The sequence below is a fragment of the Idiotropiscis lumnitzeri genome, chromosome 5, assembly GCF_059441095.1.
Source record: "Idiotropiscis lumnitzeri isolate Australia: NSW breed Sydney's pygmy pipehorse chromosome 5, RoL_Ilum_1.0, whole genome shotgun sequence".
Classification (NCBI taxonomy): domain Eukaryota; kingdom Metazoa; phylum Chordata; class Actinopteri; order Syngnathiformes; family Syngnathidae; genus Idiotropiscis; species Idiotropiscis lumnitzeri.
In genome coordinates this window covers 25520830-25536051 of record NC_142395.1, presented here as the reverse complement: position 1 = coordinate 25536051, position 15222 = coordinate 25520830, and the positions used below count along the sequence as shown (strand labels likewise).

The following is a 15222-nucleotide window of genomic DNA, read 5'->3' as shown; positions in this document are numbered from 1 at the left end:
GGCGGGGCCACCGAGGCCATTTTATTATCAAAACAGTAAAAAAAAAGTGCAGCAGGTGCGTCGCTTTCTCCCCCACGCACAGACACAATAGCGATTTATATAACATTTATATTGATATTTATATCGAGCGAACGATGGGCCAGTGTGGGATTACGTCATCCAAAACCGTCCTGGTTTTCCTCAATCTCATATTTTGGGTAAGCACATTTGAGCACTTTTGAGCGTTGTGCGGCATCCTTGAGGACGGAGCGATGTTATTAGCAAACTAGCGCACTGCGACAGATGCGCGTTCTCAATTGAGCCTAGTTGACGAGCCGCGTTCTATTAGGAAGCAAAAAAAAAACCCCATCATATTACATACACTTAACGTGAGGCTCTTGGCATTACATCGAGTTGCAAGCCGCTATGACGTAACGTGGCAGCTGTTGACCTGCTGTGCTACTTAAGCTAGGATGATGCTAGTTGGTCAGCATCCCATAATATAAACACTCACTGGCCACCTGTTATTAACTAACATCCATTCTATGTTAATAATGCTAAGTTTAATTTAACATTATGACTTCGGTTATTGTAGTAGTTGGCGGTGAGCTGCTTAGTGCGTAATTCGGAACGAGCTGTCGTAAAATCACAATTGCAGTGTGTATTTGCGTGGAAAATAATTTCTAGGCCATACATATGAATCAATCAATTGCAAAACTGTCAGTCCGGTGTTACTGCAGTACAGTAAGAATCCTATATACTCCATACTGCATGCACTGTACATCTTGAGGTCTTGATGTGGTTTGTACCTCTTTTATTTAATAATAACCGATTATCATTTCAATTATTCCATCTGATAAATGTTCATTTTGCATTAAAATGTATTCCAAAATCATTTAAACCGTCTGTTGCTGTTTATGTGGTATTTTTTAATATCAAATAACTATAAAGCAATATCACACTCGAAGGATTGTTGTTTTACTGTCTATAATAACTCATGGAAAGATCCTATGCTGCGAAATTGCTTGCTGTGAGTCGGAACTAACTGTTGGATACTGAATATTAAATAATTCATAATAAAATAAAACCCATTTATTGCATTCATTTTAGTACTTTAGTGCTTTGAGGCAACAAAGCAACCAACATTGCGGAAACAAAACATTAATGATACATTAAACGTCTTGAAATAACTATTTATTTGCGGAGCACTTTTGCTAATCAGTGGTCTCATCAAAGAAGCAACGTTCTAATTTTGAAGAGGAATTTTTGAAGGTTAATCCCAGAGACACAACCCAAGGGTTTTATTGAACACTTTTAAAAAGCAGATTTAAATCAGAGATGGCGTTATGTTACCGTAACCTATTTTTGCCGCTGATTTCAAAAAGGTGATTTCTTTTTTAAGCTTGTGCAGTACAGATTTTACCATGCATTGCCATTTATAGCGATGAAATTTCAGAGAGAAAGTACAACTGTTGCTGAACCTAACCTGCAATTCATAAATATTTTCTAAAGGTATTACGATATGAACATTAAAAATCTCTGTGTATAATTTCTTGTGTAGGCGGCAGCAGGAATTTTGTGCTATATTGGCGCCTACGTATTCATCACCTACGATGACTACGACCACTTCTTTGAGGACGTTTACACTCTGATTCCGGCTATTGTCATCATCGCCGTGGGCACGCTTCTCTTTGTCATCGGTCTGATTGGCTGCTGTGCCACCATACGCGAGAGCTCCTGCGGCCTGGCCACCGTGAGTGCTCACTTGCTGCTTAAGTTAGGACAGACGCCTTGATCAATTCATAACTTTTTTTCCCCCTCTACTCAGTTTGCTGCTATCTTGCTGCTGGTGTTTGTAACAGAGTGTGTGGTGGTGGTGCTGGGCTACATCTACCGAGCAAAAGTAAGATTCTTTACGGTTCGTTAAAGCAGAGTTTAATGTTGCTTCCACAGCTGATCCCTGTCTTTTTTTTGCATTTAAAATTCCAAATACTACTGTCCAAAGTAAAAATCTGTAAATATCCAAATTGCCCAAATACATCTAATTAATGATGAGATGGGCTGATAAAATATGCGTGTTCCAGGTGGAAGACGGGGTGAACCATTCCATCCAGAAGGTATACAACGAGTATAACGGCACCAACACGGACGCTCCCAGTCGCGCTATTGACTACGTGCAGAGACAGGTGAGCGGGAAAAATTATACAAAGTACTCCACATTATCTCTTGTCATCAATTCTAAGATCAAAGTTATGCTATGATGCTTAATTATGATATATACAAGTCGCAACTGAGTATAAGTAACAGGACCAAGTTTATAAATAAGTGCGAGTTTAACCTGATAATTCTGGTCGACACCTGTTACATTATTTTTTTTGTCAGTCTTAATGAAGAATATGATTTTAATTTTTAAAACACGAAATAACGCTGATAGTAGTGATGGGTAAATGAAGCTTCAAATCTGCTTCATGAACCACTTGTAGTATTTTTGGACTCCAGTAGATGGCACTCTCAGTTCAACATTGGGCTGAAAGCACACTGAATTGCCAATATTTACACCCTTTTAAACCCAACAGTGCCATCTAGAGGACTCAAAAATACAACAACTGGTTCATGAAGCAAAATTGAAGATTCATTTTCCCCCACACTACCTGATAGCCATGTATTCACCAACTTTTTAAAGCATGTCAATGTCTTTTAAGAGACTGTTGTGTACCTTGATATGTAGTGCCATTTTTATAAACAGAGTTAAGATGTGTTTCACAGTTCACTTTTTAATGTTCGAGTGTTCTCAATGAGATCCTTTGATGACAAATTCAAATTTATCCTGTGTGCTTTTTTTTTTTTTTTAGCTTCACTGCTGCGGTATCCACAACTACTCGGACTGGAGGAACACTCGCTGGTTCAAAGAGTCCAAAAACAACAGCGTCCCTGTCAGCTGCTGCCAACCCAACATCAGCAACTGCACTGGCACCCTTGCCCGACCGGGAGACCTCTACCAAGAGGTGCATGCACACACGCAACAAGAGTACAAGTGTTTTTTTTTTTTTTTTTTTAAAGTTGTTTTCACTTATTCATACCTGTTTTTTTTTGTTTGTTCTTTTAGGGTTGTGAAGCTCTGGTTGTGAAGAAATTAAAGGAGATCATGATGTACGTCATTTGGGCTGCGCTAACTTTTGCGTCTATACAGGTGAGGAGGACTCAAGACGCAAATCGCAAGTATTTGTCTGAAGTTATTATCCTTAAACCACAATGTTGTGCAAACCCCTTTTTGTGCGTCTCCAGATGCTGGGCATGCTGTGCGCTTGTGTGGTGCTCTGTAGACGTAGTCACGACCCGGCATACGAGCTGCTGGTCACCACCAACAGCTACGCTTGAAGGACTCGCGTGGCCAGAATCGGTAGGAGAGCGTCACCACTTCATGGCAGATTTCAACTGTAGTTCTATAATTAAGCTTAGGTATATAAGCTCAAGCACACCTTGCACAATCCAATAAAGTAGCAAACACTGGCGCTGTGGTCCCAACACGAGGAAACCATCTATTTATTGTTATTATTGACATGCTTTGTAAACTCTTTTTATGTTCTTTTCCCAACACTGACATGCTTTAAAAGCCGGCGTATAAATGGCTATCTGCATTATTTAGTCTTTTAAAAATAAAATGAGCTCATTCACTCAGAATAAAAAAAAATAGATGTGTGTGCATGTGAGATGGTTGGATGTGTGTCGGGCAAATGTGCACATGTGAGAATTTAGCAGGAATTTGAACAAAAAAATTACTGTATTTTTCGGATTATAAATCGCTTTGGAGTTTGAATTGCACCAGGAAAAAAAATGTATCATGAAGAAGGAAAAAAAAACATGCAAGTCACTCTGGAGTATATTTTTGAGTGTAATTTATTTGACAAAAAACAAGACCAAGAAGAATGGAGCTTGGACGCAGACCCCCAAATCCCGGTTCCTTAATTGTGGGTTGCATTTGGAAATGCGCTGGTAAAGCATCAAAAGTAGTTGTCAACTACCAAAACAAAGTGAAAAGGATTAAGGGAACGGTGATTTTGGGTGCCAATCCAAGCTCTTCTTTTGATAAATACAAGTTGCAACAGAGTATAAGTAGCAGGACCAGATAAACTATGAAAAATACAGTAAAAACATGTTTATTGTGATTGAAATGGAGTAAACCGCTCTTTAAATCAGTGGTAGGCCATGCATTTGGTGCCTGGGCCTTCAGTTGAGAATTACCCAATTTAATTAACCTCATAATTCAACCACTATCACATCGCAATTAGAGTAACCAATAACCATAAATACTACACAAAAATGCAACGTAATCTGGAGGAATTCAGAGTCAACATTTATCTTAAAAAAACATGACCAAAACATAAAAATGCAAATGAAATACATGACACGAACCACAGATGCAGATTATGGAATGTATTCATGTGTGGCCCTTGCTGTGGCTGTGTTTTGCTCGTTGAACTTGGCTTGCTCTGACCGACCAATCACAGGATGGAAAAATGTTGACGTTAGCGTGGGCCCTGTGAGGTGAATTTGTAATCTGATTGGTGAAAGAAACAAGGACTCCTTTTGTTGACATATTTCAAATTACAATGAGCAGCGCTACCGATTCTGAAAGCTCTGGAAGGCCCATCCTCTGAACTGTGGCATGTTACTTTTCTACAAAATCCTACTAAATATTTGTGAGAACTGCCTGTGCTTAGTGTGTTTTTCCTTTGTACTGTGATTGGAAGACATTTTGTGGTTGTTTTGACGCAAAACAAACAAAAAAAAAACACTGTTATTTATCCCTCCCTGAAAAGTATAATTTAGCAGTGAAGCAGATACTTTATATTTCCCGTTTTATTTTCATGCTGTGAATTTAGTTTTGAATCCGCTTCACTGTTGAAGCACTGTGAATATATAGAAAGTGTGAGCCAGTCGGATCCCCAGTGTTGTAAAAAATGGGTGCATAATCAGTATTAAGCGTCCTCTTGTGTTTCATCTTTTCAGTTATTTTAGTCATAATCGTAGGAATGACTTATTTTATATATAATTATTTTTCTGTGACATTTTGCAATGTTTTCATTTACTTGGCGCTGTTACATCAATCCCAAAATATTTTGCTGGAGCTGCGGGGTGGGAAAATAAAAGAGTAACAAAATTGTGTATAGGTTTGAAGAGGCAGCAAATAAAGTCATTCATTTCAATTGGACAGCTTCTTTTTATTTCTTTTTCATTCATGGAAATGTTAATTTTTAACATGCAAAGAATACATTAAAAAAACAATTGGAGCACATTTCCAGGCCTAATTTTTATAAATAGAAGTCAAGTGAAACAAGGAATTTTTTTTTTTTTAAACATTTTGCAACATGTCCTTTGAAAACTCATTCTCACCAGTTGTTTTCTTAGATGAGTGATAAAAAGTACAGTATGTAAATATGATAACACAACTATAAATATATGATTTCTACAAACTGCACACAAAAGCTCAACATGAGAGGCATCCAAAATTAAAAATATGGAGAATAATATTTTGCCATGGCTACTGCTGTCAATGTTTCCTTTAGAAACCTGTGTTGCATCAAAATTGTTTTAGTTCAGGATAAATTTGGTGCAAACTGTACTTTGCTTTAACGCCTATCTTATCAATTATTTTCTGATGTTACCCCCGAGAAAAAGACATTTTGTGACTCCTAACCCTCCACCGAGAGTTGTATCATTTGTCTATAAAAAAATGTTACGTTCACTTCTACATAACATTGTATTCTTATTGAAGGGAAGAAAAAAAATGAGATACTTTGAACAAAAAATAACTGTTTAAACATTGTTTTCTAATCTGTAACAGTTCAGCGTCATTTTAGCTGAAATTAAAACAAAATTAAATAAGAGCAACACTGCCACCTACTGTAGTGGATGTACAGTTACACTTCCCCTATTCTAGTATGGCAAAAAAAAAAAAAAAAAAAAAAAAAAGCATTTTTCGCGGGGTCACATTCAAATCCCCCGTAAAATCGCACCGCACCCCTCCAAGGGGGCCAACCCCGCTATGGGAGCCGTTTTACTTGACCGTTTGGCATGTGACTCTCTATATTTGAATGCCCTTCTTCTTTGAGCATATTCAGAGTTTGCCCAGATAGTTCCCAGGCACAATTCCTTGCTGTCCGTTTCTCTCCACGGTCCACCAGCCGTCCGCGCTGCGGTCTAGGACCTGAACCACATCGCCTCTTTGGACCGTGAGCTCGTCTTCCACCTGAATAGATCATACAACAGGCATGAACACAACTTGTTTTAATACTCGAGCGGTGCCTTGAGATACAAGTGACCCAATTTGAGTTTTTCAAGATACGAGCTGTTGTTTACTTTGACTTGCGAGCACAGACTTAAGATAAGAGTGCTGGATGGTGGCAATGAACTCAGTACACTTTACAATAAGTAGTAGTTTGGCAAATGAACAATTTTTTTCCCCCAAAAAAGGAGGCTCTCAAATTAAACATAAAAAAATAAATAAAAAAAGAATGAAATTTTGTGTTTTTAAATAAATTAAACAAACTGCCTGAAAAAAGATGATGGCAGCTGAATGCTAATGCTAATTAGCATCTATGTTTCAACGCTTTATCCTTTTAAGCAACAGACTGAATACAAATAGTTTAACAACTGCAGGTAGGCAAACATTGAAACAGTACTCACAATCATATTCTCTGCATAGAACAACTAATATTAGCGCCGTACCGATGAGCTCAGAGAAGAGTTGAGACATTGTGAATCACACTAGAACTTTTTTCTTAATAATACAAATCTTGATTTTTTTTCTATTCAATTTTCTACCCATTGCTTTATTTAAAAACCTGCACACGAGTCGAACAACTTTGGCATACTAGTTGGACAACTACCATACATGTTCCTAGGAAGGTGAAAATGTGCCCCCCCCACCCCCCTCCCCCCTAGCATTACTACTGGAGTTAAGACTACTTCATGTTAGCAGTGAGGCAAAACTACTAATGGGAAAGCTAGTGCTACTATTTGGCCCCAGGAGGATACTAATATGTGAAACATGCCTACAAGTTGTGCCGAGCAGTGCTACGAGTGCAACATAGTAGTTTACTATGTTCTTTGCAAAGCACCTGTGCAGCGTAGTTGTATAGCGCAATGTAGGCCTCTTCGTCCACCACTGGCTGCTGAAGGCCCAACAGGGAAGCATACGATCCATCTGAAAACATCACATGAAGCAGAGAAAAAGGCAGCAAAGATGGTGAGGAGTTCTCCTTTCAATACGTCGATGCTGTAAATAGCACGTCACTCACCTTCCTCACTAGAGGGCAGTATTGAGGCGTGACTAACAACATTGATCTCTGCAGAAGCTTCCAGAAGAGGATTTGAGGTCCTCCTCATGAGGTCTTCTCCTCTTCCTGCGACGTGTACTAGGCCATTTCCATCCCCATCCCCGGACTTGGTCTCTCCCTGGTAATAACTTTCAAACACGATGGGCTCTGTGACAAAAAAAAAAAATGAGAAGTTGGTTTGCAGTTGATCAGGATGAAAGTTACTCCTGCATGAATAGAAGATGCAGTAAATAGGAAAGGCCACAAGTAATTAAAAATCTTATTAAAAGGGTTTATAATTGCTTACATATACCACAGGGTAGAGACTAAGCACTACTTTTATCTAACATAAGATAGCATTTGGGTTAGTGGGACCGTGACAGTAACCCATCAGATCTAGCAGGTGGAACAATGGCGTGTTAAAAAAAAAACAACTAAAAATGCATGTTAGCTTTGTTTTAGACTTCCAATTGTCCATACATTGCGTAAAAATTTTTGGGGATGGAAAAGTATGAGAAATCACCTGGTGGATGCCAACCCGTCCTTTTCATCTCAATGAAACAGTTGTTGTCGGTGGTGATGTCACAGTGCTCCAGGTGCTTCCTTACCTCCTCAAAGAACTGATATGAGACAGTTGAGAGACCATTCATCGTAAATCACAGATTACAATGATATAATGCATGCAGAAAATTATAACAGCAAATTTGCACGTTAGATTTCTTTGAACAGGCTCTAAGGCAGGGGTGGGCAAACTTTTTGATTGGCGGGCCACAATGGGTTCTAAAATTTGACAGAGTGGCCGGACCAGGAGCAGATGGATGGAAGGTTTTGGTAACCTCACCTCAATGGAGGAAAAAAAATACATTTTAATTTTAAATGAAAGTGACCAAAAGCATTCCAACAAAATATATATGTCTTGACCCACCACTGTATTTCGAAAATAAAACATTAACAAGGTTTATTCATTTAATTTTTTTTCAAATTCGGCGGGCCGGATTAAAACATTTAACAGGCCGCATGTGGCCCCTGGGCCGTAGTTTGCCCACGCCTGCTCTAAGGAGTGGGTTGGCGGAGTTAAACGTTTAGGGTAGTTGTTTTTTTTTTTGTTGTTTTTTTTCTGTTAAAGTTTCCAGTTCTGTCGAGTCAACAAGTCATAAGTCACCACAAACAGAGCGTGTGCTTGCCTCGTCATCTTTCACGCACTGCATGGAGATGTGATTGCAGTGGTCCCACAAGGTGCATCTGAGCAAGCTGATGCGATCGGCCTCCATTTGCTGGAACACCTACAAAACCAAAACCACGTGGGCATTTTCAGCATCAGGATTTGTTCCACTTTCAGCTGATTCACTGGACATGACTCTCATTTCCCCACATGAGGGGGATTGTTGTCAGCAAAGAGGAAGCGGTGTGAACTTCCCGCTTATGACGGTGTGTAAAACTTGTCGAGTTACCTCACATGTGCTTCTGTGCGTTTCTTCCCAGTCCTGGCGAACATTTTCCAGCTGGTCGATGTTGGACAAGTACATCGTCTCTGTCAAAAAGTTGGGAAGTTGTTTAGAAAGCTTTCCCAGATGGGCAGCTTTATCATAAATTGGACAGTTAGCAGTTCAGCAGTATGAGTAGCCTCGTTTGCTTCTTAAATCGTCCAAAATGACTGCATCAGAATCGTTACTGAATAAAAAATTTAGGGGCCTTTGATTTGTCATACAGCCCATCAAAGATCGGATATTTATGGTGTACTATAAAGCAGGGCTGTCTAATTTTTTCCACTGAGGACCACATATAGAAAAATGGAAGGAAGAGGGGCACCCATACACTTCACCTCGTGTTTATGACATGCTTAAAAAATATTTCCATATGCTGTAAATCAACATTCTATTCTAGGTTTAGTGGGAATGAAAATGTTTTAGAATTAGGTTGACTTTTACCTGAAATAAAATTGCATATCTTGTCATATTTACTTGACTAAAAATGTAAATAAACAAATACATTCAATTGTATTTACATTTTCAAATAGCGCATATAAAAACATTTTTTACATTTACTAAACTAAACTAAAAGGTGTCATAATTTGTAACTTTCAAATTGATTTACAATTTTAAGTAAAAAGGTGAAAATTCAATTTTTTATTATTATTATTTATGTATTATTTTCATTATTTATTTATTTTACAAAAATGAAGTCTATACTTTAGGTTTTTTATTTCAAGAAATGGTGTGCTAATTTTCAACATTCTGACTTTTTAAATGACCCAATATTGTACAAATACCTGTTTCACATGCTGCCTGTCTGCATTGCTTGGCCCTGTGGCGTACCTGCCAGACAAAGTTCAGGACATTAAAAGATTTTAACACGTATTTCTTTTACTGAAGTTTTTAAACTGATTGTTTAATTTCTAGTAATAGCCATTCAAGGAAATGCAGTGAAATGCTCATCTCTTGCAATAACACAAAATTGTCCTGCCTGGTCGATGAACATTAAAGAGTCGATCACTAAATACTGAAGCCATGTTGCCTTCAGCCACGTTTGGATAACAAGGACACTCGCGTAACACCTTTTCGCCATTTTTGGAAGCGATGGCAGTCTTTTCTGACGTCTCTTCTGCTTCGTCTGCCTCCTTGCATCGTGCCTCGTAGTTTTTCTTTGACTGTGGGTTGGCAAGAGACAAAGATAGACTGCAGTGTTTCATTATGGATAAGAAAAACATGGGCACACTTTAGAAAAAAAAAATCCAGGTAACCAGTCCTGCATATCTCTCCGTACCGGCCCACTTAAAGTCCCTTTAAAGGCAAGTCTTTTATTTTTTTTTGTTGAAAATTTACAACTTTAATTTTGTGAAATTTTGAGTTTGTACTCTTAAGTATGACTAATTTTAAATAATTCTCATTTTTCTGTGACAGTTGAATTGAGAATTCTTGTGCGGCAACAAATATGAGCGTGACTCAGTTTTCACACTTTGCATGTTGCACCCATCGTGTCCTTACTTACCTCCACAGTTTTCCTGAACAAAGTCACCTTTCTCTTCTGCACTTTCTCCATGATGCTTTCAAACTGGGAGGGAAAACACGAATGAGCGCTATGACCTTGCACAGGGTAGGCAAACTACGGCCTGGGGGCCACATGCGGCCCGTTAAACGATTTAATCCGGCCCGACGAACGTGAACAAAATTTAATGAATAAACCTTGTTAATGTTTTATTTTCTAAATACTGTGGTGTGTCTAAGGCAGATATTTTGTTGTAATGCTTTTGTTAATTTTCATTTAAAATTAAATGTATTTATTTGCTCCGATGAGGTGAGGTTACCAAAACACTCCATCCATCTGCTCCTAGTCCGGCCCCTCTGTCAAATTTTAGAACCCATTGTGGCCCGCCAATCAAAAAGTTTGCCCACCCCTGACCTTGCATTTGCTTTTGTGTACTACACTTGGTTGCAATTGGCCACGTGCCTTCTTCCTCTGCATTTTCTGCCGTTCTCTGAATGCCTCCACCTTTTTCACCTCCTCTTTCATTGCTTCTGACAGTTGGATGTGAAAGTTGCCCATGTTCTCCATCTCTGCAACCACAAATAAAACATACAGCGAGTAGAGTTACGTAAAACATTGTGGCTTTTTACATGAGACCATTTTCTCTACAAATGCTTGTTGGCTATTTAATTACTCAACTGTAAAGAGTCTCAAGTTATCTGAAGTAAGTATTCTGACATTAGATGGACTTACGTGTTTTTAGTTGCTCGAAGGATTCTTTTAGAGTGCTGCATGGGAGTATTGTATAAAGAGATAATTAAGTACTATGTGGCATAGTGTTTCTAAATGAGTGAATTTGATGTCGACCTGATCTCTGCGTGTCCGCCAGCTTTGCGCGCTATGGTCACCAGTTCTCGCCCATACTTTTCTTCTGCTGACGCCCTGTGCATGAAACACTACAAAAGTAAACATTTGTGACACTTCATCATTTTTGGTACATTTATACAGTCACCACGTTATATCTAAAACAAGTCTGCACCGAAAAAAAAAAAGAAGAGATTTTTATGCTCATTTTAAAGTAGACTCAATCTGTGAGGTCTGTTCTGGGAATAAACTTTTGAATCGAAGGTGAGCGGCATTGCATGGCACTGTTGGTTTTATAAAGGGTTTAAAAAAATGTCACGTCAGTGTGCTTTCAGCCCAATGTTGAACAGAGAGTGCCATCTACTGGAGTCCAAAAATACTACAACTGGTTCATGAAGCAGATTTGAAGCTTCATTTACCCATCACTAGCGTCAGCTGCCGCCAAGCTGTGCCAATACAGTATAGTGCATTTTACAATAATACTTAAATGTATTTATTGTGTCAGATGTGGCTTAAGCGTGGAGAATCTGAGTTGCACAGAAGTTTTCCTTAAAAAATACATTTTCAAATTTGAAGTGACATACAGCAAAGCAATGCCAGTAAAGTATAAATATTTTTTTGACAGTCATACTTAACGATATTTGTAAAATCTACTTATGGATGAAAAAGTGAAGCATGGAGAGTCTCTGTCACAGAAATTCATGAGTACACATTGAGAACAATCTCTCAAATATTCACATTTCCTTTTTCTTACTCACTCATTTCCTCTCTTTGTCACCTTGTAACCCCTGTAAACTTTAATCATTTTATACTATTTATACATTAAAGGAAACAATTTGATTATGATTAAATAAAAAATATTCAATTGAGAATTAATTGACCATTATGTTACTGCTACTGTAGAAAAACAAATTACATTATTTTTATTTATTATTATTTTTTTTTACATAATTTTTTTTATTGCCAGATTTCTACCTGGCCCATCTGTGCCTTATTAAAAGTCGATTGTGTCTCCTGAGCACAAATGTTTTCACATTCCGCTCAAAGAGCTGAAGTCTCACGCTTGAGTTGCACAACTTCAGCGGTATTTCGCTATTAAGGTTTCACTGCATGTTTATGACTCTGCATGTTACGGTGTGATGTGCATGTGCATAATAATGCCCTTTCAGAATATATGATCCGCACCTCATCCTCAACAGCTCTTCCACATCTTTACACATTTGTCTTCCATCTCGCAGGCGTTGCACCAGAGCTTCATAGCCAGCATGGCAGGTAAAATCGGACCCCTGTGAGGAGCAGAGAACGCGTGCGGTTGCATAAAAACAACGGCGCAATGACAAGCATTGCTCAGCAACTATTGCCACATGTCCTTAAGGTAATTCTACACCCGCCTTTGGGTAAAAAAGCAGAACTCGCCTTTTAGAGTGAGGGACAGTTTCATACAATGCAGCTTTATGAATTTTGTTTTACTGCTAAGACAAGCAAAGTTACTTTAAACCATGAATTCGGGGCCTGCAGCTCACGAGCAGCCAATTGCATTTGAAATTCCGTCCGACTGAGCAATTACATTAAGCAGCGTTTTTGAAACTCATAGCTGCCTTTTTCACAAGTGACCTTTTCATGAAATATTATTAATAGTTAATGATATTCATCTGCTAAGAAACTGCTCATGTTAATTTCTCCTTATGCTATACTTTATATTTTGTAAATCGTTTCTAGTGAATCACTTTATCATTCCAAGGAAATCACAATGTCCAATCTCCATTCAGTTATTTTTAGAAAAGGCCCATCTTGGTGACCTCTGTGCTACAATATCAAGAGTACAAAAAAAAAAAGAGAGAAAAAATTAAAGTGTGCTTTAAATAATGTCATTATTAATACCGGCATTTCTTTTTCAGCATGTGTAGCGCCCAACTTACCCAGAAAGCATCTCTAAACATTAAACGTGTCATCTTCTTGTTCCTTAAGACGTTTGAAATCTTCTCCCGTGAAGCTTTTTGCACCTAATAATTAAAATACTCAAATAAGTAGTCACACGTTTGATGATATAAGGTCACTGGGCTCTCGGTCAACTTAACCGCCCGACTAGCAGTGAGTCACTTTGAACGAGGAAGAGCTTCTATCCCATGATGTCACTGATCACGTGTTGGGCATGTTTGGCCTCTTTCAGTAACCACTGGGAGGGCTGTTTGCAGTTTGCGTAAATATTAACACACATGACTAAGATAATATTAACTCTGAAAATAATTTGCTGACCAGTGCTAATCACACTAATGGTCAGTGTGCTCGTCTTTCATTTTAGCAGTAAGTGTCTCATGCAAATACAGTCAATGGCTTTCGTTTGCAATTCAACTGAGGCGGACCAATGGCTACTCAATTTTGACTAATTAAAAAAAAAAAAAAGAGTAACGAATCTCGTTACTTTTTTTGGCATTACTGGAGATTTCTAAAGACTCTCTCAAGAGCAGGAGTTATTTACTCCTTCACATCCAGACTAAAAATGAATGATGCTCACTCAAAGCAACCCCTGGCTAGTACGACATTTGGGGGACTTTGAGACACTTTTTGAGAAATAAATAAAAGGTTTGACCCTTTGAACTATTTGCACACAAACGTGCCTTCCCTTTAAAGTGCTCAAAATATGTACCAGGTTTAAAAAAAAAAAAAAAATCACTCCGCTATGCTTGAGGTGGACTTTTTTCCATGTGCTGTTGGGTTCTATGATGGCCACTAGAGGGCGACACAGTCCTGACTATGAATTCCACTCAAGGACGGTAAAGTCAGATGTGTGCTAAGTGTGAAGGATCTCACACAAACATGCACACCTCAAGACATATCAAGTACAAATCTTTTCTTTCAGTCGCCTTCCAATAACAAGGCACAGGATGTCCTGACTCATGTCTCTAGTGCATTGTAGGAACGAGTTTTCTCAAGAAAATTGTGTACATCTTTGGAAGGTTCCACTGTTGTCCAGCTACTGTTGAACAAACACTGTCTTCGTAGCCCAGGCCCACTATCTTTGGGCAAAACTTGTCCTCACATGCCCGACTCGTCATCTTGTCCGTTTTCTGCGTGGAAAGTTGTGCTGTGAGTCGTCGGTCGTTGCCGTGACCCCGTTTGAGGCCTCTAATGGAAGGACAAGCTTTGGGAATCAACTGTGCACCCAAGCAGGGCCTTAGTGCGCCAACACACACATTTCACAGTTGTATCCCCTCTCACACTCCCTGGAGTGGCAGTTATTGAACTGTGACAAACGAGCCGTGTCTGAGCAGCCCCCCCCCCCCACCTGGAGAATTGGCTAAACGACCTTTCCATTACCCAACCACTGCTGTATAGAAGATCCTTCAAACCCTCCCCATGCCGATAGAGTAGTACACACGTGCACACACATATGCAGACCATTTACCTCTTCGAGTGTCACAAGTGCTGCCGCATGTCACTACATTGACTTAGTTTTGACTTATTTGACATATAATAGTCAGCGTTTGTTGTTTTTGGTTTAGTATTTAGTTTTGCGTTTTTCCTTGTGTTTGGTGTGTCTCTTGTTAAAGCTGATTGTGTCCACCTGTGCTTGTCGTCCCATTCCCTGTTCTCAACCAATCAGCTCCCTCCAACCATTTGTGTCTTGTCCAGGTGTTCCTCGTTGTCTCGCTAATTTGTTTGTATTTAGTTCCCGGGTTTTCTCTCGGGTCTTGTCATTTTGTTTTCCATGTCAGTTGTCTACGTCAGTCAGTTCCTGTCGTGTTGTCTTGTGCCTTTTGTCTATGCCATGTCCAAGTTCATTTTCTAGAGTTTTTTTTGTTACTTTGATCCTTGTTGTTTTGTTGTCTTTTTCACACCTGCTCAATGTCACACTCATTGATGGAACATGTTTTGTGGGAAAGGGAAGACGAGGATGAGAGAGTAGAGAAATGATGGGATTTGAACAGAATAACCGTGTCGCATTCGGATGACAATGCAAGTGAAGGGTGACCGAGGTGACATGTAGTGATGGAAAAATCAAGCTTCAAATCTGCTTCATGAACCAGCTGCTGTATTTTTTTGAGTCCTCTAGATGGCACTGTTGGTTTTATAAAGAGTTTAAAAAAATGGCAAT

At 39.0% G+C, this 15222-nt stretch overlaps 2 protein-coding genes across 4 annotated transcripts; one reads left to right on the top strand and one right to left on the bottom strand.

Annotated features, from left to right (window-relative positions):
- Positions 1-5191, top strand: LOC148337430 (tetraspanin-3-like). The gene is made up of 7 exons (XM_088296323.1): positions 1-197; positions 1541-1732; positions 1808-1882; positions 2064-2165; positions 2832-2984; positions 3086-3169; positions 3265-5191. Exons 1-7 carry the CDS (start codon positions 135-137, stop codon positions 3355-3357), a joined length of 762 nt encoding a protein of 253 aa, XP_088152449.1. The 5' UTR covers positions 1-134; the 3' UTR covers positions 3358-5191.
- Positions 5192-5987: 796 nt separating this feature from the next.
- Positions 5988-13220, bottom strand: LOC148337429 (proline-serine-threonine phosphatase-interacting protein 1-like). 3 transcript variants are annotated; one of them, XM_088296322.1, is made up of 14 exons: positions 13046-13220; positions 12312-12412; positions 11130-11204; positions 11016-11050; positions 10746-10852; positions 10287-10349; positions 9853-9945; positions 9568-9613; positions 8750-8829; positions 8483-8581; positions 7822-7918; positions 7281-7466; positions 7101-7186; positions 5988-6229 (listed from the first exon to the last, which is right to left on the bottom strand). In XM_088296322.1, the coding sequence occupies exons 1-14, from the start codon at positions 13076-13078 to the stop codon at positions 6098-6100; spliced, it is 1233 nt and encodes a 410-aa protein (XP_088152448.1). In that variant the 5' UTR covers positions 13079-13220; the 3' UTR covers positions 5988-6097. The 3 variants fall into 3 exon arrangements, with proteins under 3 accessions (XP_088152448.1, XP_088152446.1, XP_088152447.1); XM_088296320.1 differs by having other exon boundaries at positions 10788-10852; XM_088296321.1 differs by having other exon boundaries at positions 10788-10852; positions 11130-11218; positions 13046-13078.
- Positions 13221-15222: the final 2002 nt, after the last annotated feature.